The sequence below is a fragment of the Podarcis vaucheri genome (genome assembly GCF_965113315.1).
Source record: "Podarcis vaucheri genome assembly, chromosome: 13".
In the NCBI taxonomy this organism is placed as follows: Eukaryota; Metazoa; Chordata; class Lepidosauria; order Squamata; family Lacertidae; genus Podarcis; species Podarcis vaucheri.
The window spans coordinates 19,030,773-19,053,514 of NC_138751.1; the positions used below are offsets into that span (position 1 = coordinate 19,030,773).

The following is a 22,742-nucleotide window of genomic DNA, read 5'->3' on the forward strand; positions in this document are numbered from 1 at the left end:
AGGTGGAAACTAATTTCTTTATGTGATCATGTGTATATACGATAAAATGGGAGGCTAGGATTCAAGGCTTCTAGAGCGGAGTGGAATTAGCACAGTGAGTTGGGTGGGAGTCTATCTCAAGAAGATGCATATTTTATCTTGAATGAGCAGTGCTGCTGTCTAAAATATCACTAGAGGGTGCTGTACAGCTAGTATCAGGCCTCCACCTCTAGCTTGGAAAGACTTATTGACACTTTACTAATTGTAAATAGGCAACAAATTAATTAGCTTCTTAGTTCTTTCTCCTTGTGACTGGGAAGAGATGATACAGATAAATATTTCCCACATGAAGAAGTATAAATGCTAGGAACTTATGCATATACAGTACTGTGAGCACATCTGGTCCAGCTCTGCCAAGTGAATTGACCTACCAGGCATCTGGCTGTCAGTTATTTAGTTTACTGTGGTAGTTTTACTTAAGTAGGGATGCCTGTTGGGTTTTCTGTCTCAAGAACTAAAATGACGTGGAATATCTCTTGTAGTTGAAAATTTAGGCATTTGTTGTTTTTAAAGATAATGATAGGGTATATTTGGGCTGAGTGTATGTGTACACACATTTGCACACCAAATATTGCAGTGTGGAGTGGTCCTGTTCCCTTCATGTACATCATATTGTGGTCATTGAGCACATGCTTAGATCTCATTGGGCTGTTATGGATTCCCTTCCTGAAATATTTTTTTCCTGCTTCTGCAAATCTCACGGTTTCCCAGCCTGCTACCTCCCTCTGATCTGCAGCGTCTCCATGGATTTTTGGCTGAAGACAGGAGATTGTATATCCATCACATTACGTAAATTGGTTTTGATTGTATTATTATTGCTTCTTCTTACGTTGTGTTTTATTGTATTACAAATTGCATTACTACAACAGACAGTGGAGCAGGGCAATTGATTGGATGGGGGCTGCAGACTTTCTGACTCTACCTCTGGCTAATTTTAGCCTCCCATCTACCACCTCTCGTCACACTGTAGTTTGCGGTGCTCTGTGTTCAAGCAAACTGCAGCATGACGACACTTGCATTTTTATTATATGTATATAATGAGCAGAATTTTCAGATGTGACCATGCATTTTATAGTGCTACTTTAATTTCAAGGCTATAATTACTATTTCTGGTTGATGCACCTTTTTTTCCAGAGGTTGCTGAAAATATATTTTTCCCTTACCAGAGGTTGTTATATTTTTGTACTTTCAACAGCTCTACAGCTATAGCAAGACAAAATTCTCCTACATTATTTTTTCTCTTTTTTTTCTTCAGTTCTAAAAGGCAAGAAGTTGAGTTTGCCGGCATAGTTCACACTGAGCCCATGACAAAGATACTTTGGCCAAGAAGGATGAGGGGAATCCTTCACAGGAAGTTAAAAACAAAGTTTCTGGAGTTTTTTCTTTTTTTATTCTTACCAACGAAGTTAAGTCACCTGTTGATCTCTTCTTGCACCCTGAACTTTTACCTGAGTGTGATTTGGGTCAAAACAATGGATTGTCCTTCTGCTCAAGAGACTGATATAGAAGGGGTTAGGTGGGCAACAGCTTGGACTCCAAGCTTATAATGACTACTGCTGGTGATATATAGGTGGTAGGTTTCTCAAGGGCCCTTTTTATCATTGACCTCACTTTCTATACTTCTGATTCTATTTTGGTAATGAATTGCCACAGCTAGGAAATATTTTTAAAACAACAACAACAACAACAACAACAACTGGACATCTCCCTCCTCTCACATTGTGCTCATGTTTTGGGCTTTGGGTTGACCACAGCTATGAAGAAATCTGAGTGCCGTGGGTCTATCCAGATAAACAGGAGCACTTACAAATTTAATCTATTTTCTTTAGATACTGATTATTTTTCTCTATTTTTAAAAAATATTGCTGGCAAGAAAAGACCACCCTAATACAGTCTTACACTTGCTTCATTTTGAATATTATTTGATGGTTAATTCCTCATCTACTTTAAATAAAACAAGCAACCATTATCCCAATTAATTAGTGCCTTTGTGGGAGGGATGGGAATTTAAATAAAAAGAAATCTGTTTTGTTGCCTGTTTGTACTGAAATCTTTGTGTTTCTCCTTCCTGTACATTCATCCTCATTTCCCATGCTATTCTCCTGAACAGTATTGCTGCTTTCTGTCAAAACAGTGGCTGCTTTCCCCCATCTCTTGAAGCTCTCTCTACTCATTGGCTTATATCAAACTAAGTTTTACCAGAATAGATTCATTGAAATTAATGGAAAAGACTAACTTTGATTAGTTCATTTCAGTGTGCCTACTCTAAATAAAGCTTAGTTGGATATAACCTACTGAGTTTAGTGGGGCTTTCTAAGTTAGCAGGCATACAACTGTAGCCTTAATATCTGTTATGATAAAACACATTTTCTGTAGTTGCCACTTTTCTCTGGTTCTCAAAAGATGCTGCTGTCTCAGCAAAATTACCTTTTATCGTAGCCAATCAAAATGTCATGTGTCTCCACATGACACTAAAAGGGGCCTTTGAGCCTCTCTAATGCTATTCTGGCCAGATGTAAATGTTAATGTGAGATGGAATATGGAAGATAAATTGAAAGCATGTTCTAGTCAATTTAAGCTCTCAGTTTGCCTTGTAGACTGATTTACAGTGTGCTGATGCAAAAGTAAATCTTGCCAAGTTCAGTGGGGCTTACTCCCATGTATGAATATGTAAAGATTAGCGTCTTAAGCAAAAATGCTATAAATCTCATGTATGAAAGCAGCTTGGAAAATAATTAGAATTACTGGCTTGCAAGTAATGGTATGAGAAGTTTTCTACTTTATTGGAAATACTATGCGAACATGTCGTGCATGTTGCTTGGAGGGAGCTCTTCTGTCTCTGCAGATGAGGACATGCACCCACATGCAGATGGATTTTTACATATGGATGATTTCTCTTATTGAATTGAGATATATGAAAAATTGCACTCATGCTGCAATCCTATGCATACTTTACTGGAAGTAAGTCTTAGTGAACACAGTTGGAATTATTTCTGAGCAGACATGCACAGGAGCAAGATGGCATTTCCCCTTAAACTTCTTTCAGCATCAAAGGCAGAAAACTATTTCAAAAATAAGTAAAGCCTAAGAGTTGCCATAGTTTGAGTGACTAGTCATAGGGCAATGACTAGTAATGTTTTAAGTTCTATACCTTTAATATGATTATCCAGTAGCAGTCATTAGGTTTCTGTTTTGGTTATCATAACTAGCCAGTTGTTTTCCAGATATTTGTGATATTTAAGGAGCTGTTGCTTGCTACAGAAAGTTAGTAGCTACTTGAAACATTCAGTAGTCATTACTAGGTAAATTTGAGTCTGTGGCAGCATACACATATAAGCTAATCATTTATATCTTTCACAGAATCACAGAAAAACTTTACTGGATTAGGTTCTATACTGATACAGCCTTCAGTGGCTAGCATCTATTTGATTACAGTAGCTAGCAAAAGTGCAACAATGGCTATGGAGATAACAACTTCAGGATGTATCTGTCTGTAGCCTGGTTCAGGCTTAAAATTGTTCATACAAGTCCATATATTAACATTCACAAGGCTTAAACAAGTAGCGTTGAACCAGTACAATGTGGAAAGGACTGTATCTGAAGTGCTGCACACCAGCTGGGTGGCAGAGGGCAAATGTCACTCCAGTGCTTTCATTATTTCCTTGATTTCTGGGACTGGCAGCCAGAATAGCTGCATTTTGCTATATCCAGTTGAGAAAAAAATGTGTGGCAGTTGCACATGCAAATTGTCTCCCTTTTTTGTTATCTCCCCTAGCTGTAATATCATTGGCTTTTTATGACTGGAAAACAACACATGTGCACAGCTGCCATAGTAGTGCAGTTCATATAGAAGTAGCAGTGTGGGACTATTCTTACAGTTAATCCTGGCTTTAAAGGGCTAAAATTAACAGCTAGTGCTGCAGAAGCTGGGCAAGCCTAGACAATGGGAATGGTGAGTGGGTGAGCACCCACTTCTTTTGTGAAGCTGTGGCCCCATGTTCTTATTGTGCTTAGGAGGTGGTTGGTCTCCCTATTTTTCATGGTGCTCAACTTTAGCGGAAACAGATTTACACATATAAAATAAATGTTCATGTTTGGCAATAAATTCTCTTTCTATCCCCTTTTTATTTACTGTGAAATTAATAATTGCTTAGTCATCAGTATTCATTAATGTCAGCCGGTGGGGTACAGGAGTGGATGGATAGGAGGCTACACCCACATTTTCAGGGTAACCCATATTGTTTGGAAGGGAAGTGCTAGTGGAAGATGAAAGGGTGGTCAATGCAACAGATCCTTCATCCAAGGTCCGCTTGTAAGGAACAGGTGGCTCAGCCTGCAGGTTTTTCAGAGCCACATAGGCCAGGTACACCTGTGGGAGAGAATAGGTGGTGGATCAGGCACTTGTATGCAACTGTGAAAATGGCACAAACTATTTAAAGAGAAAGTGAAGGGCAATGGTTAGCTCCAGAAGATGTGGATTAAAACCACAGCACAGTCATGGACTTGAAATGTATTGGCCTTTAGAAAGTCACTTGTGAGGACAATATGGTACAAGACATTAAGTGTTCAACCAGTTGGGAACATTGACTGCAGCACTATCAAATTCAACATGTATGCAAAAAGAAAATTGTCAGAAATGTCCAGCAAAAGTAATATTTGACTTCAAAGAAGAAATGTCTTTAAAAGGAGGGTAAAAAGGAAGTTGAAGCAAAAGTCAGTCAAGAAAGTTTGACCTCTCCAAAGCACTTGGGAGTTTATACAAATCTTCAACAATAAAAGCTTAGCTCAAATGCATATACTACAAAAATACCAATAACTTCAAGAAGATGGTAGTGTGGTTAACAAACATAATCATGAAAGCCATTAGCCACAGGAAAGCTTCCTTCTGAAAATGAAAGTGTTGCCAAATTGTGGAGAACGAAAAGAAAGACAAACTGACAAAAGACATGCAAGTAGACAATAAGGGTTGGGGTGGGGAAAATAATTTGACGAACATGACTGAATATTGATCCCAACAATAGCAAATGCTTTAAATACATCATAAGCAGGAAACCAAATACAGAGGCAGCTGAACCTCAGGATGGTGGGAGTTGGAGGTATGCTTCAGGAGGATAAGCAGCCGATGAATGAATTTTTTGTATCTGGCTTGTCAGAGGAAATTCTATCCATCTAAAATATCTTTAAAAATCAAATGTAGAAGTACTGATTTTGTAACTGGTCCCTAAGATTGGCTTCCATACTGGAGGATTGGGAAATTACATGGTTAATATGCTTTGGGGAAATTGCTGGAAAGCATTATTAAAGATAAAATTATCAAGCATATTGAATAACAAGTTGAAGAGTCAACATGATTTCTGCAAAGGTAAGTCCTATCTCACTGATCTTTTGAAGTTCTTTGTGCAAACAAGAAAATATTTATGGGGATTCCAGTGCTCATTGTATACTTGGATTTTCAGGTTTTAAGAAGTTCTTCATTGAAAGGTCCAAAGTAAACTTAGCAATCAGGGGACTTGTTCAGTTATGAATTAGTAACTAGTTAAAGGAACAGGAAATAGGATAGGAATAAATGGACAGGTCTCACAGAGAGATGTAGAAAGCCCCCAGTATTGAGACCTGTACTTTTCAACTTGTGTATAAATAACCTGGAGATAGGGGTGAACAGTGAAGTAGTCAAGTTTGTGGATGACACCAGATTACTCAGAATGATAAAAACAAAGAGATGCAAAAGGCATTCTCCACACCTGGTGACGGCATCAGAATGGCAAGCACAGTTCAATGCAAGCAACTATAAAATGATTCACATTCAAGCAAAAAAACTGAATATAAACTGGCAATGACTTACCAGGAAAGACATATTGGGGTCATGATGATAGCTCAATTAAAACAACCCTTTTCCTGAACCAAACAGCCCTAAAAAGGTAACCTTTATTCATGAGGGAGTTGCTGCAACTTTAGGACCCCCTAGTCATTCCCCCTTCCCAACTAGAAATCTACACAATATTCTAGCTGGGGAAAAGGTGGTACATGCTAGGAATCATTAGGAAAGGGATAAAACACCTCCCTACTAATATTTTAATGCTACACTTGAATATTGTGTAGATTTCTGGTCGTTGCATCTCAAAAAGTATATTCATCATCAAACCTTTTATTGGCATCACATACAAAATCCGTAACATAAAAGGTGTATTGTAGAGCTGGAAAAGGGCAAGTAAGAGAAGGCATGAGAGAAGTGTATAAAATTGTGCATGGTGTGAAGAAAGTTGTTTGAGATAAGTTTTAAATCCTTTTTTATACTAGTATCTGCGGTCACCTGATTGAGCTGAATTGTTCAGGATATTCTCAGGGAACTGGCAAGTGGGTTTTGGGAGATGAAGGAAGCTTGGAAGGGATGTGTGGGTGAACCTTGAGGAAGTAAACAGTTGAGGGAGGCAAATATCAGAATACAAAATGGTATTCTAGTACAGTGTTTGTGTTAGGTAAGCAAGAGAACAGCTGTACTATTTTGCTTCTCGATAAGCATACAGTATTAGAATTTTGGGGAAAAGACTGGGACTTCTGGATCAGAATCATGGCTGATTAGACGTCTCCTGTCAAAACTCCATCAACAGTGATAATTAGATAGTGATTAATGAAAGCCATTGGGGGAACAGAGATAACTGATTAATTTCCAATGCTATGGAAGGGCTGCTGTCTCGTCATGGGACCAAGGAACCTTCAAGTAACCTGGACAGGTAAGTGATCAGGGAGTGGAAGAATCAAAATCTTGCCCAAACACCACTTAATAACCCTAGGGATCAGTCCCTAGGGCAAACCTTCCTTCCTTCAATTACTTCTGAAACAGCTATAAATTATGACAAGTTTTCTGTTTGCTGGTTAAATGGTTAAAAGGCACATCTGAAATAAGACCCTACTGCTGGCTTAAGAAGAGGCAGCACTAGAGGGCTGAAAATAAAATAGAAGTAAATAACTATGAATCACTGTCTCAATATATGGCCACAGCGAATAGATTCTTGAGGGAATAAAGATTGACGATTTATTGTTTTTCAGTATTGGAAGTAAAGTTGTTACGCTGGACTGGAGGAAGACTTATTGTTGACTTTTATCTGTAATAGTAATTGGAGAACCTCTTTTAGACATTTTGTGTGGAAGAAAAAAATCAATGCATTCCAGATGCCCGAAGACCTGGAGTAAACATTTTGAGTACTTTGAATGACTCTTATACATACAACTGACAGTTGGAAAATTGGAAGTCCTATTTATTTCTTTATCTTTTATTCCTTTACTATTTTCTCATTCTTTTATTACTTTTATCTTTTTGTTACTTTTCTTAGGATTTTCCTATGTCCTCTTTTTCATGTAAAGTGAGAGTCATCATAGCGATCCATAGTTAAAAGTAGAAGTTGGCAAATGTGTCCTCTTTTTTGCTCTTCAAAATATGGCAACCCAATTATTTGGTTTGCTTTTGTGTTTTTGCTTCTTGTTGTCTACTCTGGGTTAAGAAGGGGATTGCAAGCAGATGACGGTGATGGATAGTTGGTGAAGGACCCTGAGTGAAAGGCAAGGAAGGGAAGATCTTCCAGGGTGGAAGGCTGGGAGAAGAGAGGGAAACCAGGTGAGAGCTGGGAGGGTTTACCTCTTTCTGTGTTGAACAAGAGTTAAGATCTACCTGTGAGAGAGGACTTTGCATTCTTCTGTTTCTTTAGGCTTGTTTTTTAATGTAGTATATTACAGTAAGTATTAATAAAATCTTTTGCAAAAAACCCCGAAGCATTTCTTCTGGGAATTTTGACAAACAATTTCCCTAAAGATAAAATAAGACTATTTATCTATGCTACGTCAGCAGCAAGAATATTGGTGGCTAAATACTGGAAGGAGGAACCCATACCCATCAAAGAGGAATGGCTGTGTAAGCTGAGCAAGCACTTGGAACTCGCGAAGCTGACTGATATAATAAGAGACAAGTCAAATAACACAGTTAAGAAAGAATGGGAGTACCTAAATAAATATCTGATGAGTCAAGGTCCAGCAGTGAAGATCTGGTTGTGTCCAGAATAACCCTGCAAAGGTAAAAAGCTCCCTGATACCAAGATGAGGGAGGTACTGAAATACAGATAAGTTGGTTTTAATTAGGAATAATTAACTGTTGTGAGACTGACGGATGTCCAAAGAACAAAAGAATATGAAAAATGAAATACCTAAGAAGTGTTAGCTTCTTAGGAAAACAGACGATATGTAAGAGGTAACTGTTTAAAGTGTATGCATTTGGTTTGCAAAGTCTTAGTTTAATAATGAATAAATTAACGTTGTTCCATCTATGATTTTTTTCTTATCTTCATTAAGATTTAATTGTATTAGTTTATGTAAATTATTTAAATTTCTGCTTTTGTTCTTTGCAACCTTTTAAAATCCTTTTTCTTTTCACGTTTAAAAGTTTTGATTTGTATGTATTTGCAATATAACTCAATAAAAAGTATTAATAAAATATTATAAAAATATGCAAGTTTGATTTTTCTTGGAAAACAAATAATATTTTAAAATGAAATTTTATATTTCCACTGTAAAAAGATTCAAAATGGGGCACTCTGTTTTCAGTGTTTTGGTAACTGTCCTTAAATCTACTGTGATCACCTCTCCTCATTATTGATAAAAAAAACTGACTGCAAATCCTCCAGTTTCTCATTGCAGTTGTAAAATACGACTTTGGTCAAAGGTGTGCTTTCTGCAAATTCTACTTAGTGGGTTGCTACGGTTAGCAGAGGGAATTCAATTGCCCTATGCTTGACAGGGGGTCAGGTTAGACATTACCAATGGTCCCTGCTGGAGTTAAAATCTTTGTTAGCTGCTCAGCCTTCCGGATCTAACAAACTCCAGCCGCAGGCTGGACTGGGTCTTGAATTGCTTGGGCTCATTCTGTGCCAGATTGTAAATGAAGGCCTGCTGCAACTGCTTCTATATGAAGGCTCCTCCTGATTAATTCTACAGCTTGTTGATGGGAAGTGTGAGTCACTCAGTTCCACAAGGAATGAAGGAATAAACATACACCAAAGAGCTCAGTTCTGAGGCAGTTTTCTTCACTACTAAAATTGGTAGAAATGTATTGAGTCCTCAGGACTAAAGCAGAGTAGGCAAGAGCTTTCTTTTCTCTTTATGTGCTTTAAATACTAGGCACCCCTTATGTAAACTATATTAGGCTTAGAGTATGGGCTGGATTCCCTTAATTATGAACCAGCAACTTCAGATACTAGCAGCAAAGAACTGTTTCCTATTCAAAGTGACCCAAACTGTTCTACCTGCATCATAATTTTAGTTATTATATGTACATATACTTGCTATATATCTTTTGGAAGGATTAGTTGCCTATGATATTTCTCCTAATCTTCTAGGGCCACAAATACCAAGTTTTCTAGATCCACGTTTTTGGAGGACCCCTAGAGAATACTTCTGAGTGACTTCAACATCCAAGCAAAGGCTACTGTTGAGCTGGCATGGACTTTGTGGCCTCAACCATGGGGCTGTTTCAAATGACCATTGGTCCAACATACTGGACAGGACGCACCCTTGATGTTGTCTTTCCCCCATGTGATTTGAGGGATGGTCTGAAGGTAGGAGGGAGTGCAGTGCACTCCCTTGCCATGGTTGAACCATTATTTGATGAAGCTGGACTAGTAGCAGCAATTTCCCCCTGTAAGGGTAGTGGGCCCATTCAGATGGCCCATTCTCAGATAGTGATGAACATTGGTTGGGGCAGAGGGTTTCTGTTAAGAGATAGAGATTTGGAAGAGAGATACATACTGTCTTGTAGCAGAGTGAACACAATGACAATTGCTCAAAGCACATTAAAACTTGATTACCGGTATATTTGAAAGATGCAGGCTTTATAAATCCATTTTTAGAGAGATTCTGTTCACTTGGTTTTTCTTGCAACTGGGAACCATGGGTCATATAGCTTCTTGCTTGTTCCAGAAAGCAGAAAGAGAAAATTGAGGAAAGGAATGGGGCTAAGCTCAACCCGTACTGACAACTTGAGCTCAGGTTAACCCTTTCATGAACGCAAGTGTGAGTCAATAACTGTCTATTACAATAATTCTTTTTCTTTGACAAGCACACACATACTTCAGAGCAAGGAACAGGCAAATGGCATTAAGGTAGCACATTGCTCATACAACACTGTTAATTGTGAAAACTGCATTCTGCAGAAAAGTTGCAAACCAAGTTTTCTCCCATGCACTGAGACACATTTGTGTGCTTGAGATTATATAAGGTGATGTGTGTGGCCCATTCCATATCCCTTCACACATACAGGGGAATCCCTACTTATGCAGGGTTCTATTCCTTGTCCATAAATCAAGAAATATCAACAGCAGTTTTCCAAAAGATTTGACATTTGTAAGTTATCTGCCAAGTAAAGGAATGGCAGTGATCCACCTTTCTTAAATCCATAGATACAGCTATCTCAGACAACAAATCAAATCCTAAGACATAGTCTTGGTATAACCAGATGGGCTGCATTTAACATTAAAAATCATAATCAAATTGTGGCCAATAGTGTTCCCTTCAAATACAGAAGATAATGCCCATTTAAATGCCTGCATTCTTTAGCAATTGAACAACCAACAATGCAGTGGATGTGATGAAAGATGTAGCTTTGTAGTAGACTTGGGCCTGGAGTTTAACAAACCGTGATTGAATCAAGAAACATAGCCAGCTTGCCTGGGACTATTCAAAGAAAGGCAGCTTCAGATCTGATATGGTTTGCTATGGCTGACACCCACAAAAGGGGCAGATGCCACCTCTGTGATTGAAGTAGTGACAGAAAATTGCAGAAATCATGTGCTTCATGATTTTATCTAGACCATGCAGTTGTAAAATGTGGTAAATATGTAGGTTGTGTGAGCTACAGTTGCACCTTCTGCAAAATTTGTTGTTGCAGATAATTAACAACTCATTATTGCAGTATTGTATTATACTAACATAACTGTATGCTAATGGAACATTTAAAAAACCAACAACTGTGGGGTCAAATAGACCACACACACTCCTTTCTTGTAGGTATTATGCACTGTACACTGAAGTTCATTCTTGATCCTGATTTTTTTAAACTATATTACTTATTTGAAAAATTAAGGTTTTCAATGAAGGTTTTATTTATTTATTTTTTACTTGCAAGTGGTGCCATGCTTAATGCTATTCCAAGGTATTTTAATTTTATGGCCAATTTATGGTGCATTTAACCCCAAAGCTGGATTGAAACAGTAAATCTTGCTATCAACTAAGAGTTAAAAGAAAATGGTGCTACTGCTGCTGTGGCTATAATTCACCAGCTACTCTAGCCATATTCAGCAGTGGGTTTCTATTAGCAACACTTGTAATTAAGTACTCCATCTCTAACCATATGATTCTGTAGGAGGAAATGTCAGGAAAGATTAGCTTCTTTACATTGCCTTGGCGGCCAGTGGCAGAAACTTGGAACTTTCTGACCTGCATAATCCTAATATTTTTTTGCTTCAAGATTTTTTTCTTGGATTAACTTTGCTAACAATCTATTTGTCTTGTTTCTTCCATTTGCTAGTCCAGTCAATAAACTGCTAATCTGAATTGTCTACTGTATGGTTCTAAAAATGTCAATGTTACCAAAAGCTGACGTTAGACCAACACTCTTTTTTCTCTCATTTCCTGGGAATGATTTGAAATGTTCTTCTGCCACCGTAAATCAATTTGGCAGCCATTCTAATGCACAAACTCTAAACTGAGTGCATTTAAACAGTAATACAGCACTAGTTTGCATTAACGCAGCTTTAGTATACCTGTATATGCTTAAAGGGATTAGGCCTTGCACTCCAGGAAGTACTATGTACAACATTCTCACACATTTTACACTGCCATATGTCAAATGCCATATGCCAAACACTAAGGGACGTGGGTGGCACTGTGGGTTAAACCACAGAGCCTAGGGTTTGCTGATCAGGTCAGCTGTTCGAATCCCCGTGATGGGATGAGCTCCCGTTGCTTGGTCCCTGCTCCTGCCAACCTAGCAGTTCAAAAGCACGTCAAAGTGCAAGTAGATAAATAGGTACTGCTCTGGTGGGAAGGTAAACTGCGTTTCCGTGCGCTGCTCTGGTTCGCCAGAAGCAGCTTAGTCATGTACACCAGCTCCCTCGGCCAATAAAGCGAGATGAGCGCCACAACCCGAGTTGGCCACGACTGGACCTAATGGTCAGGGGTCCCCTTCACCTTTACCTTATGCCAAACACACCAGCAACCACTGCAGAGAACACCTTTGGACGACAGACACACCTGTCTCAGAGAAGCACTTATACTGCCAAGGACCCACAACTGGAGGCTGCAATTAGCAAAAGACAACTGGCCTGGCCTAGGCCTGACTCTGCCCCGAGCTCACTTTCTCAGTATTAACTGAACTTTGACTAGCCACCTACCTTTCCTCCCCAGAAAGGACTTTTATGTCTTGTTATATGCCACTTCATGCCAGCTAAAATGTAGCTTCACTGCCTGTTTCTTGATCAAACACTCTCTGATTTAAAAAATTGTGTGTACATGCTAAAGAGAATTAGGCTTATCATACGACATTTCAGGGGGGGGGGGAATAACATTCACTATATAAAAGGAAAAATAGTGCCCCTTATGGCATCACCCTCTTCTCCTTAAATAACTAGGGTATGTGCCACCTGCTTCTTGGAAGGGATCAACTTTGGCTTTGATAAGATGGGTTTGCCTTTTCGATTGACACTCTGCAGGGAGGGACCCCTCTTATGTTGCTGACTCAGCAGGCTTTCTCGTTACTCTGAAATAAAAGGGGAGTACTTGACTGACTCACCCAGCATGGAACGGAGAGGACAGCAAAGGTGATGCTGGTTCGGGCAGCACCAGTTCCCAGCAGGTAGTGGCTTGTCGATCTGATCCACTGATTAGCTAGGAAGCAGAACCCAACAAACCACAGGCATGTCCAGATAACTGAGGAGAAAATAAGAGGTTAGAATGCGATACAAACAGTTAAAAACTCAAATGAAGCTTCATTTTAGAGCAGGACTTTTTGTGCTAACTGGTGAATAAGATAATATAAGGTTCAGTAGCCTCTGGTGTTCACCGTACTGCTCTGTTCTTCCTAACTGATAAAAGTTATTCTCTCTGGATATCCTTGCTGTAAAATATAGCAAATGTAGGGTTGCCACATTTTGAAGAGCAAAAAAAGGACACATTTGCCAACTTCTACTTTTAACTATGGCTCACTATGACGACTCTACTCATAAAAAAGAGGGCATATCCTGGAAAAAGAGGACATAGGCAACCCTGAGAAATGGGCAATGTAACCCCAATTTTAAAAAAAGGAATCCAGAGAGGACCAGGGAAATTACAGAGTGGTTAGGCTAACGTTTTTTCCAGAAAAACTGGTAGAAAATATTATTAAAGATAGAAGCATATAAAAAACAAATGTTGCCCAAGAAGAACCAGCATGGCTTTCATAAATGTAAGTTCCCTCTAACCAACATTTTAGAGTTCTTTAAAAATGTCAGTAAGCATATGGATAGAGATTATTTATGTCTTTATTTATGTAATTTCATAAAAATTATATATTGCTTGATTGTAAAACAAAAACAACACACAAAGCTGTTAACCTTTTGTTAAAGTCCCTCACCAAGTAAGCTTAGCAATAAGCAGACTGTAAGACCTGTTTGGATCAGTAGGAACATGACATGGAGAGCAGGAATAAATGGATAGTTCTATCATTGAAGGGATGTATAAAGTAGGGTCCCCAAAAAGTTATACTGGGACTGATGCTTTTCAACTTATTCATAAATGAACTGCAGTTAGAGGCTAGCAGTGAGGTGGCCCCATTTGCTGATGACACCCAAATGTTCAGAGTAGTAAGAGCAAAAATGGATTATAAGGAGCTCCAAAATAATCTCTCCAAATTCTGTGAATGGTATTGTAGTTAAAGTGTAGGGCTATGACCTGGGATAGCAGGGTTAAAATCCCCACTCAGCCATGAAGCTCACTGGGTAACCTTGGGCTAGCCACTGACTCTCAGCCTAACCTACCTCACAGGGTGGTTGTGAGGATGAAATGGGGAGGAGAGCCATGTTCACCACTTTGAGCTCCCTGGAAGAAAAAGGTGGTATATAAATGTAATAAATAAAATAGTAACTAAATAAATATTATCATGGCAATTCAAAGTAAAGTAGTTTAAGTGATGCACACTGGGACAAAAATCCTTACTTCACATAAAGATTTATGGAAACTGAATTAGTGGTGACTGGTAACTGACCAGTAAAGAGATCTTCAGAGTGATGATGAACAGCTCAATGAAAATGTCACCTCAGTATTCAGTAGCTGTGAAAAAGGCGCATTCCATGTTGGGGATCATTAGGAAAGGGATTGAAAATAAAATCATAAATATTACATGTAGTGCTGTGATACAAGTGTGACCACACTCTGAATATTATGTACAGTTCTGCTTGGTGCACTTCAAAAGGTATATTCCAGTGCGGGAAAAGCTTTGGGCAAACAAAACTATCACGAGGCTGGAAAAACTCTCCTACAAGGAAAAGTTACATTTTTTGAGGCTGTTCAGTTTTAAAAAGGTATGGGGGACATGATAGAGATGTATAAAATTATGCATTATGTGAAGAAAGTGGATAGACAGAAGTCCCTCACCCCATAATATCAGAACCTAAAGTCATCCAATGAAACTGAATGTAGGAAGATTCAGCAGGACAAACAAAAGGAAGTATTTTTTTACATATCTCATAGTGTGCTTCACTACCACAAAATGTAGCAATGGCCACCAACTTCAATGGCTTTTGAAGAGGTTTAGACAAATTAATGACAAGTTAGACCTCTATCGCAGGTGGCGCTGTGGGTTAAACCACAGAGCCTAGAATTTGCCAATCAGAAGGTCGGCGGTTCAAATCCCCGTGATGGGGTGAGCTCCCGTTGTTCGGATCCAGCTCCTGCCAACCTAGCAGTTCGAAAGCACGTCAAAGTGCAAGTAGATAAATAGGTACCGCTCCAGCGGGAAGGTAAACGGCGTTTCCATGTCCTGCTCTGGTTTGCCAGAAGCGGCTTAGTCATGCTGGCCACATGACCCGGAAGCTGTACGCCGGCTCCCTTGGCCAATAAAGCGAGATGAGCGCCGCAACCCCAGAGTCGGCCACGACTGGACCTAATGGTCAGGGGTCCCTTTACCTTTTAAGACCTCTATCAACGGCTGTTAGCCATGGCAACTAAATTACCTGCATTATCAGGGGCAGCATGCCTCTGAATATCAGCTGCAGGAGAGCACAGCTGCACTCATGTCCTGCTTGTGGGATTCCCATAGGCTGGCTACTGTGAGAACAGGGTGCTGGATTAGATGGGCCTTTTATTTGTTCCAGCTGGGCTCTTGTTACATTCCAAAACCTGACCAATCTCATAGTGAGAAATTGAGAAGGTGGCTCTAAACTGCAGCAGCAGCAGCATTATAGCAGCTTCAGAACTAAGTCAGCAAAATCTAAATTTAATAAAAGCTCCTGCATTCATGGATAAACCAACTGCCTTCAGGGATCAGAAGGGCAATCATTCCCTAAAACAAACACTGCACAATTGACAGGTGTATTAAAAGGAGCTTTTGCCTTTGTAGCTGATGAACAATAAGGGAGAAAAGGAAAGCTGCCAGATTGCATCAGCTTTGTTTATGGTCCAGCCAGCCAAACATCCTATCTCAAATAAGACTTGTGCCAGATGTTTTAGAGGCAAGAGCCCCAAAATAAGCAGGTGTGGGATAATCTGGCCTCTACTAATCTTTAATTATTAGAGATATGGCTTTAAACACAGAGGCAAAAGAATGTATTGCTTTTCCTTACAAATTTGGTAGTATTATCTATTGCACTCCTGAGGAAATCACCGAAACATCTGACCTTTCTTTTGCTGGATTTTATGTTTACATAGTAAAATGTATTTCCTTTTGATGTGGTTTAACTATACTTTAAACTATACCTTACTATACTATACTATACTATACTATACTATACTATACTATACTATACTATACTATACCTAAAGTGAACTCAACTTTATTGTTTGGTTCCGAGATAAAGAAACTATGCTAGATTTGTACTGGCACAGAACAACATATAGGGCAAAAGTAATTAATTTGACCAATATATTTTCTAGGGATAAAGAGGGCCTAAAATGAATACCCAGTGGGGTGGGAAGGCAATGTACTCAATAGCTTAATCTGACAGAAGGTGTGGAGATCTTTGACAGGCAGTACAGATGGAAGGCAAAAAAACCAGATGAGATGGCTCAGTGGCATTTCTGGAGCTGTATTGAGCACTGATGAGTTGCCAAAAGCCAGGACCTGAAAAATGTTTCATTCAGATATATAATGCCAACTCATTGCCCTACTTGAAGCACTCATTTTCTGTGATCATGCTTGTCCAATAAGTCTGACAGCAACAGATAAGACAGCATGTGGAAATGACAGCATTTTGTATGGAACTGGTATTTTCTTATTGTTTCCTTGTCTGTCTCCATGTTTTGTCTGTTGTCTTTTGTGAACTCCCCAGCACAGGGATTCACTCATCAAGAAATGAAACAACAGGCAGAGGTACAAGAAGGCAATACAATACTCAATCAGTATTGTAGAAGAAGGCAGTCAGTGTGCCCATCAGCAGCATGGATTCTTTCACATATTTTACAGGAACCTTTTGTAGTACAATAGCCACATTCCCTCATGGGCAACCTTTGGGACCAGTTGTGAGTGGGGACAAAGGCAAAAAGTGGCCAGAGTAACATATGCGACTCTTCCCTTGCCTTTGTACAATAGGCTACATTTCAACCACACACAAGTCAACTATTTACACATATACACGCCTCTCTACCCATCACCCAGGCAAGTGAAAAGCACTATAGGTTCATGGAAACGCACATTCTAGCCAGACAAAAACACTTGAGGGTGCAGAACAGGGCCAGTGAGGGTTGTGGCCTGGATTTGGCTCCCTGGCCTTAGGTTTCCCCACCCACTAAGACCATTTATTTATCCAGCTCAGGGTTTCTACTAGCAGCTCTCTAGGGTTTCACAGAGGTACTCCTCCCCTTCCCTACCTGAATATGATGGCAGAGTACCTCAACGCCTCAATCTCCTGCAGATGTAGTTAAGCTTTGACATGTGATTCTGATAATTCTGTGTGGGAGTGGGGAAAGGTGGAAACCTGTGCAAAAAATGCTGCTAGGGTAAGGCACATATGTGAGGGACTGTTATTAAAGAGATGGGGAAAGGAATATAAGACAACTGTGGTAGTGGGGTATTTTTAATGTGTTGTTTTAACGTACTTTTTTGTTTAATGTATATCTTGTGTGTTTCTGTTTATTTGGTTGTAAGTTGCTGTGAGTTGCATTTGGTAAGAAAAACTGACCAATAAATCCAGTTATTGTTGGATCTCCACTAGCACCTTGAGGAGACATAGCCATATTTCCATGCCCTTGACAATCAGCTAATACTGCTCCAACCTAGTTCTTGAAGACTGCAGAGCTTTAGCTTTCAGTATTCTGAGGTAACTTTTCTGAGCAGCTGGTTATTAACCACTGGTGATTAGCACTCCCTGCCAGAGGTTGCTTATAGATGAATATAGTTATTGATAATTCATCCTGATTTGTTTGCATAACGTTTGTGGAGATGTTACACAAAGTCCGGTTTATTAAGCATTCATTTTGATTTGTTTGCAGGGAGGTTATAGTGCTGTATTAAGCAACTGTTACCTCGTATTTTCCCGTTTGTTTTCCCATCACTTCCATTAACCCAGAAAGTTTTGGATTTTTTTCAAAAGCAGGTTTACTGCATAAGAGCACAAAATCCATTTTACTTGCACAAACTGAATTTGTAGATATGCCAAGTGAATCCCACTGCAAAACAGCAACCATCTGGAAGTTCATCATTGCAAAGCAGACAGGACCATAAATGGTAGATCTCCTCTCACCAAACAAATAAGCTTGAAGGTATTTATATAGCCTTGTCTACCCAGAAAATGGAAGGAATAACCCACCCATGGATAGCTTCTGCTTCTTACGGAAAATATGTATGTACATAATGATACATACTACATATTGTTAAAAGTGAATATAGAATAATTTGGATCTTAGGTTTCTTTTCTTTTCCTCCACACTAAGGAGGTCTTAGATAAGCCCCCTCCCTTTGCACTGTTAACAGCAAGGGGACCCAAAGCAGGGTCTCTGGAGCAGATTTCAATAACTGAGTTGATTTATATAGGAAACAAGCTACAGTGCCTTCAGAATGGCAATCATATAATTAGGTCTGTCACTTTGGCTCCACCACCTTGGCTGTTGGGACAGATAAAGCAGAGTACCAAACACTATCAACTGGCAAAGAGCTGCAGTGGGATAAATGGGAAAGCAACTGAGGCTGATACATTGGGGAAACTGCTGGTTGGTTTGCTGAGACACAGCAAGAAGTGGTGGTAGGAAGTATAGTAAATAATAGCTACAGTGATGTAAACTAGTTTTGGGACACAACAGGGGTTAGAATATACGATTATGCTGGTTTTGCATCTGGTTGTGTCAGGGCTTCACAATCTACTAATCACATATATCAAAACTCTATCCCATGGCTTTGGAAGAAAGGAAGTCAACTCACTGGAGAAGGTGACATCCAGGACAAGGATGGTATATTTGAATTTGTGAGTTGTAATGGAAGGTTCATAGACATCAAAACCCAAAAAGAGAAGACAATGGAGGAAAGCGAGTATGCCAACTGTGATGCCGTAGCAGCAGGCTGTCCCATTATCATTCAAAACACAATGTAGTTGGGAAGAATTTGTCAGGTTCTGATAACCTTCAGTCACCAAGGAGGCAAATATAGTCAGGGATAAAACCTGGGAAGGGCGAAAGCAAGAAAGAGTTAAGTATGATTGTTGTTGAGATACCATATTATATCTCATTTAAAACACTTGCCTATATTTACAATCAACCCATCTTGCCTTTGTGTCCTCTCCAATAATTAAATCCCATAGTGTATGCATTGAGATGAAAATAAGTAAGTCTAATTCTCTGCTCTTCCTAACCATGGCCCACATATATCTCAAGTGAAAGTCTCAGGTTCTTAGCAGACTTGGGCAGTTTTTGCTTACATTTTTGGAAAATAATCATGCTGTTCATAAAAAGCTTTTGAATTTAGAAGCAAATCCAAAACATACTACACTGCCTAGATGCTAGGGGCTGGTTACTATTAAAAAAAAAAAGCAATGTAAGTAGTACCAACATCACTCTTACTAATAGCATGGAAAATATACAAAAGTCAGAGATTTGTATAAACTCTTTACACAAACCAAAACTATCATGGGGAACACACATAGGCTTAGCCAAGGGGGGCAGCTGCTCCCCCTATCAAATAAAACAATAGAAATACTTTACTAACTGACCAATCACGTGAGTTCTGCCCCCCAAAAAGTCCTGCCCCCCAAAAAAACCTGGCTACGCCCATGGGAATACAACTGGTACATAACTCTGGTTCATATAATGGAAATTGTATGGTAAATGAGGTTGATGGAAGAACATGGGCTACATTTGCATGGTTTAGTGCAACTTGAATGAGACTTAGCAAACCTGAGTGGAAAACCAGACTCCCCCACAGCTGAGGAGAGAGCTGCCAAGTTTAGTATCAGTTTCACTGAATCTTGGCTTAGTGTTGTGTACAAATAAGGAATTCTGATTTGAAACAAACCCCAGCTAGTTTAGTAAATCAGCTTCATAACCTATGGTTTCAAGTTAGCTTATTTAGAAATTGACCAGAGTGTGTTTGAAATTAGGTATCCTGATTCATACCTCATGCTAAACTGAGATTCAATGAGACAGAAAATAATATCGGGAGCTCTCCTGCTCCCATCCATGTGAGAGCTGTGAGACACTTGAGTTCAGTGCTTCATTCAAGCTTGAAGAAGCTCGTCCATGTAGAGGCAATCTAGCCATGGGGTTAGGAAAAGCTGCCCTGCTTATAAAACCAAAGAACTGGATCTTAGTTGGTAACAGAAATTGTGTACATCTTTTGTGTAGATGGATGGCGTGTGTGTATGAGTGCAAGTTGGTGTTGGTGCATTTTACACTTGCATATTCCACAGGTATAGGACAACCATTGCATAAATGCCCCAGAAATTGTCTGGTGATGTCCAAACAATGCATGTTGTACTGGGATATGTTCTTTGGAATTTCATAGTTTGTAATAGAAAAAAAATGAAAGTAATTCTGGAGGGATTGTTTGATTCAAAACCAAATAAATGTCTAAATATGATCCTGAATTTAGAAGTCATGGAACTGGTGTTTGATTTTGTTGTACTTTTTCTCACCCCTGCCAGGATCCGAGCAATGATCTGAGGTCTTATGAAGAAGTGCACCAGGTCATGGTCTGAGAATTCCCGCAAAGTTGTAATCACTTTCCTCATTCTGTAGTTTCCTTTTTGTCACTAGAACAAAGCTGGATTTTGAGAGCTGCGGGAAACAAAAGTTGGGAAACATGAAATAGATTAGAAAAGAAGCACGAGGCAGGAAAGCACTACTAAGTTTCTACCTACCAACACCTGAAAATTCAAAAGTAGTATGGTATATCAAGGCATCTTTCCGAGACCTACAAGGGTCTCGCCCAATCACCAGACTCTAAGGTGAGTATCTGACCACTGTCATGCCAAAAGCACTGTAAAGTCAATAAAATTAACTTAATAATTTTTTTCTCTATATCTGTTTAGATTAGAATTTACCAAGAAGCAAAGCAAATGTATAATCTTAACTGATATGTAGTTGAAGTTTTGTAAAGATTAAATTGATTGGGTGGTTCAGTTCAGACAGTGCTTCATTTGCTTTTTTAAAAGCCCGTAAGGTTGGGAAACCTTAATGAAGCAATAAGTAATAGTGCATTGGGATGAGACTGACCAAAATTTAATGTAATTGCCAATATATATATATTGCCCTGAAACTGCAGTAGTAAGAAATTTGCATTTTTATTTTTCAATGAGAACTATGGAGTTTTATTACAGATCTTGGGAAGGATTCAGCTAACCAGCCCTTAGCAGAAACCCTGTGCAAGAGCTTCCACTTGCACAACAAGGCTTTCCCTTCTCCTCTCCCCTCCACCCCCTGAAATTGGTTCTGGGGAAAGTTAGGGGGAACCCCCAGAACAACACACAGCAGAAGAATGGGGGGGTGGATGTGTTGCACAGATGGAATTGACTGGAAAAGCAAGACATTGAATTCCAACCTTTGATACTTGCTGTCTTTTGATTCCACAAGCATCATATGGCAATTCTTCTGAGATAATTACTCTTTAAATAATTGCCTAAATTATGGACAGGCTATGAACATTTTGGATCAGACCAATCTAGTATGTGCTCCAGGCCTAATGTACTGGAGCTACCCATGCATTGTGCAAGTATTATGGGCTTGAATAACATTTCTCCAAATTTACCCCAAAGTTATATTTTACAAAATGAATCTGAGCAAGCTTCTTGAAATTATTCAGTAAAATCATGGGCAATAGCTTATTGCACAGCACACCGTACACCATCGTGAAGCCCCACCAGCCAAACTAGCACTGATCAAAAATTGAACTTGTTTTGTATGGCAGACAAGTGTTCCCCCAGTTTCTGTCTTTGTTTTCTGCACATAATTAATGTATTGATTTTCCAAGCAAGTAAATGAAACTCTTGAGAATTGTTTTGACTTCTAACTTTCCTGTATTTTTAAGCATTTTCTGCTTCACACATCTTATAAAAACAGAACAAAACATTGCACGGATACATTTCCTGACCCCCGCCATAAAGAGCATGCCTGCAGTTTATTTCTCACTGTTTCTCATCAAAATAGGTTTGTTGTGAACCTGGCTGTATCCTTTGACTTTTTCCCCTTCACCATTAACAAAATCAGAACTTATCTATTTAGACATTTCCCATTAATTGAATTAATTTATAATGAATGATTTTAGAGTGTTTGTGCTGTACTTTTGTACTGTTTTATTGTTGTTAGCCGCCCTGAGCCCGGCTTCAGCTGGGGAGGGTGGGATATAAATAAAAATTATTATTATTATTATTATTCCTCAAAGTAGTGGGGCAAGTAACAAAGTGGCATGTATCTTAAACATTCATTGGTAAATATGAAACTCATTGAGGCCATTTCCATCAAAAGCAGGAGCCAGCAAGTGCGGTGCTTAATGAGTGTTGGGTTTAGATAAGGAGACATGGGCTCAAATCCCTGCTTGGCTATTAACCTCGCAGGATTGCTGTGCAAGAGTGCCTATCTTTCAACCTGAACTATTACCCAGGATTGGTGTGAGGAGATATTATGAAAGCCCAATTATGGCCCTTTCTGATAGGAATAAAAAAATATGCTCCTTGGCATCACGGGGACTGACCACTTGCGCCTCCTCAAAAACTGATGAGGAACTCGCTGTATTACCACATCTCAGTTCCTCTTTTGTAAAAAAAAATCCTTCATAAACCCACCTTCTTCCTCACCTCCCACCCCTTCAGAAACTCCCTTAGACTTGGAGGTTATTTTCCCGCCTTTTGCGCCCCCGCGCACGGAGGGTGGGGAAAGCAAATAGAGCGTGTGAGCGAACTCGAAGCCTGACTGGTCGGACAGCCGCCGCCTCAGCAAGACAGTTGGAAAAGAACGGTTGGTATAGGGCGTGGCGCCAAAGGAGCGAGCGA

At 39.4% G+C, this 22,742-nt stretch overlaps 2 protein-coding genes across 10 annotated transcripts in view; one reads left to right on the forward strand and one right to left on the reverse strand.

Moving 5' to 3' along the window:
* The window catches only part of KDELR1 (KDEL endoplasmic reticulum protein retention receptor 1), a 124,016-nt gene extending 121,944 nt beyond the window's left edge, over positions 1–2,072 (forward strand). For all 5 annotated transcript variants that reach the window (XM_082197138.1, XM_082197137.1, XM_082197141.1 and 2 more), the window contains one exon: positions 1,295–2,072. In XM_082197138.1, coding sequence (XP_082053264.1) covers positions 1,295–1,329 — 35 coding nt within the window. In that variant the 3' untranslated portion in view covers positions 1,330–2,072. The remainder of the gene's footprint in view (positions 1–1,294) is intronic.
* A 2,072-nt stretch (positions 2,073–4,144) lies between these two features.
* Positions 4,145–22,741, reverse strand: SYNGR4 (synaptogyrin 4). 5 transcript variants are annotated; one of them, XM_082197128.1, is made up of 5 exons: positions 22,536–22,741; positions 20,391–20,532; positions 18,686–18,923; positions 12,872–13,008; positions 4,145–4,408 (listed from the first exon to the last, which is right to left on the reverse strand). In XM_082197128.1, exons 2-5 carry the CDS (start codon positions 20,484–20,486, stop codon positions 4,190–4,192), a joined length of 690 nt encoding a protein of 229 aa, XP_082053254.1. In that variant the 5' UTR covers positions 20,487–20,532; positions 22,536–22,741; the 3' UTR covers positions 4,145–4,189. The 5 variants fall into 5 exon arrangements, with proteins under 5 accessions (XP_082053254.1, XP_082053256.1, XP_082053255.1 ...); XM_082197130.1 differs by having other exon boundaries at positions 22,445–22,741; XM_082197129.1 differs by having other exon boundaries at positions 22,548–22,740.
* Position 22,742: the final 1 nt, after the last annotated feature.

Excerpts from the sequence above, each read along its gene's own strand:
- SYNGR4 (XM_082197128.1), bottom strand. The coding sequence starts at position 20,486 with ATGAGGAAAGTGATTACAACTTTGCGGGAATTCTCAGACCATGACCTG. Across the intron at positions 18,924-20,390 it reads TTGCTCGGATCCTGGCAGGG|GTTTTATCCCTGACTATATT; the intron begins GTGAGAAAAAGT and ends CGCCCTTCCCAG. Across the intron at positions 13,009-18,685 it reads CCTGGATGTCACCTTCTCCA|TTATCTGGACATGCCTGTGG; the intron begins GTGAGTTGACTT and ends TTTTCTCCTCAG.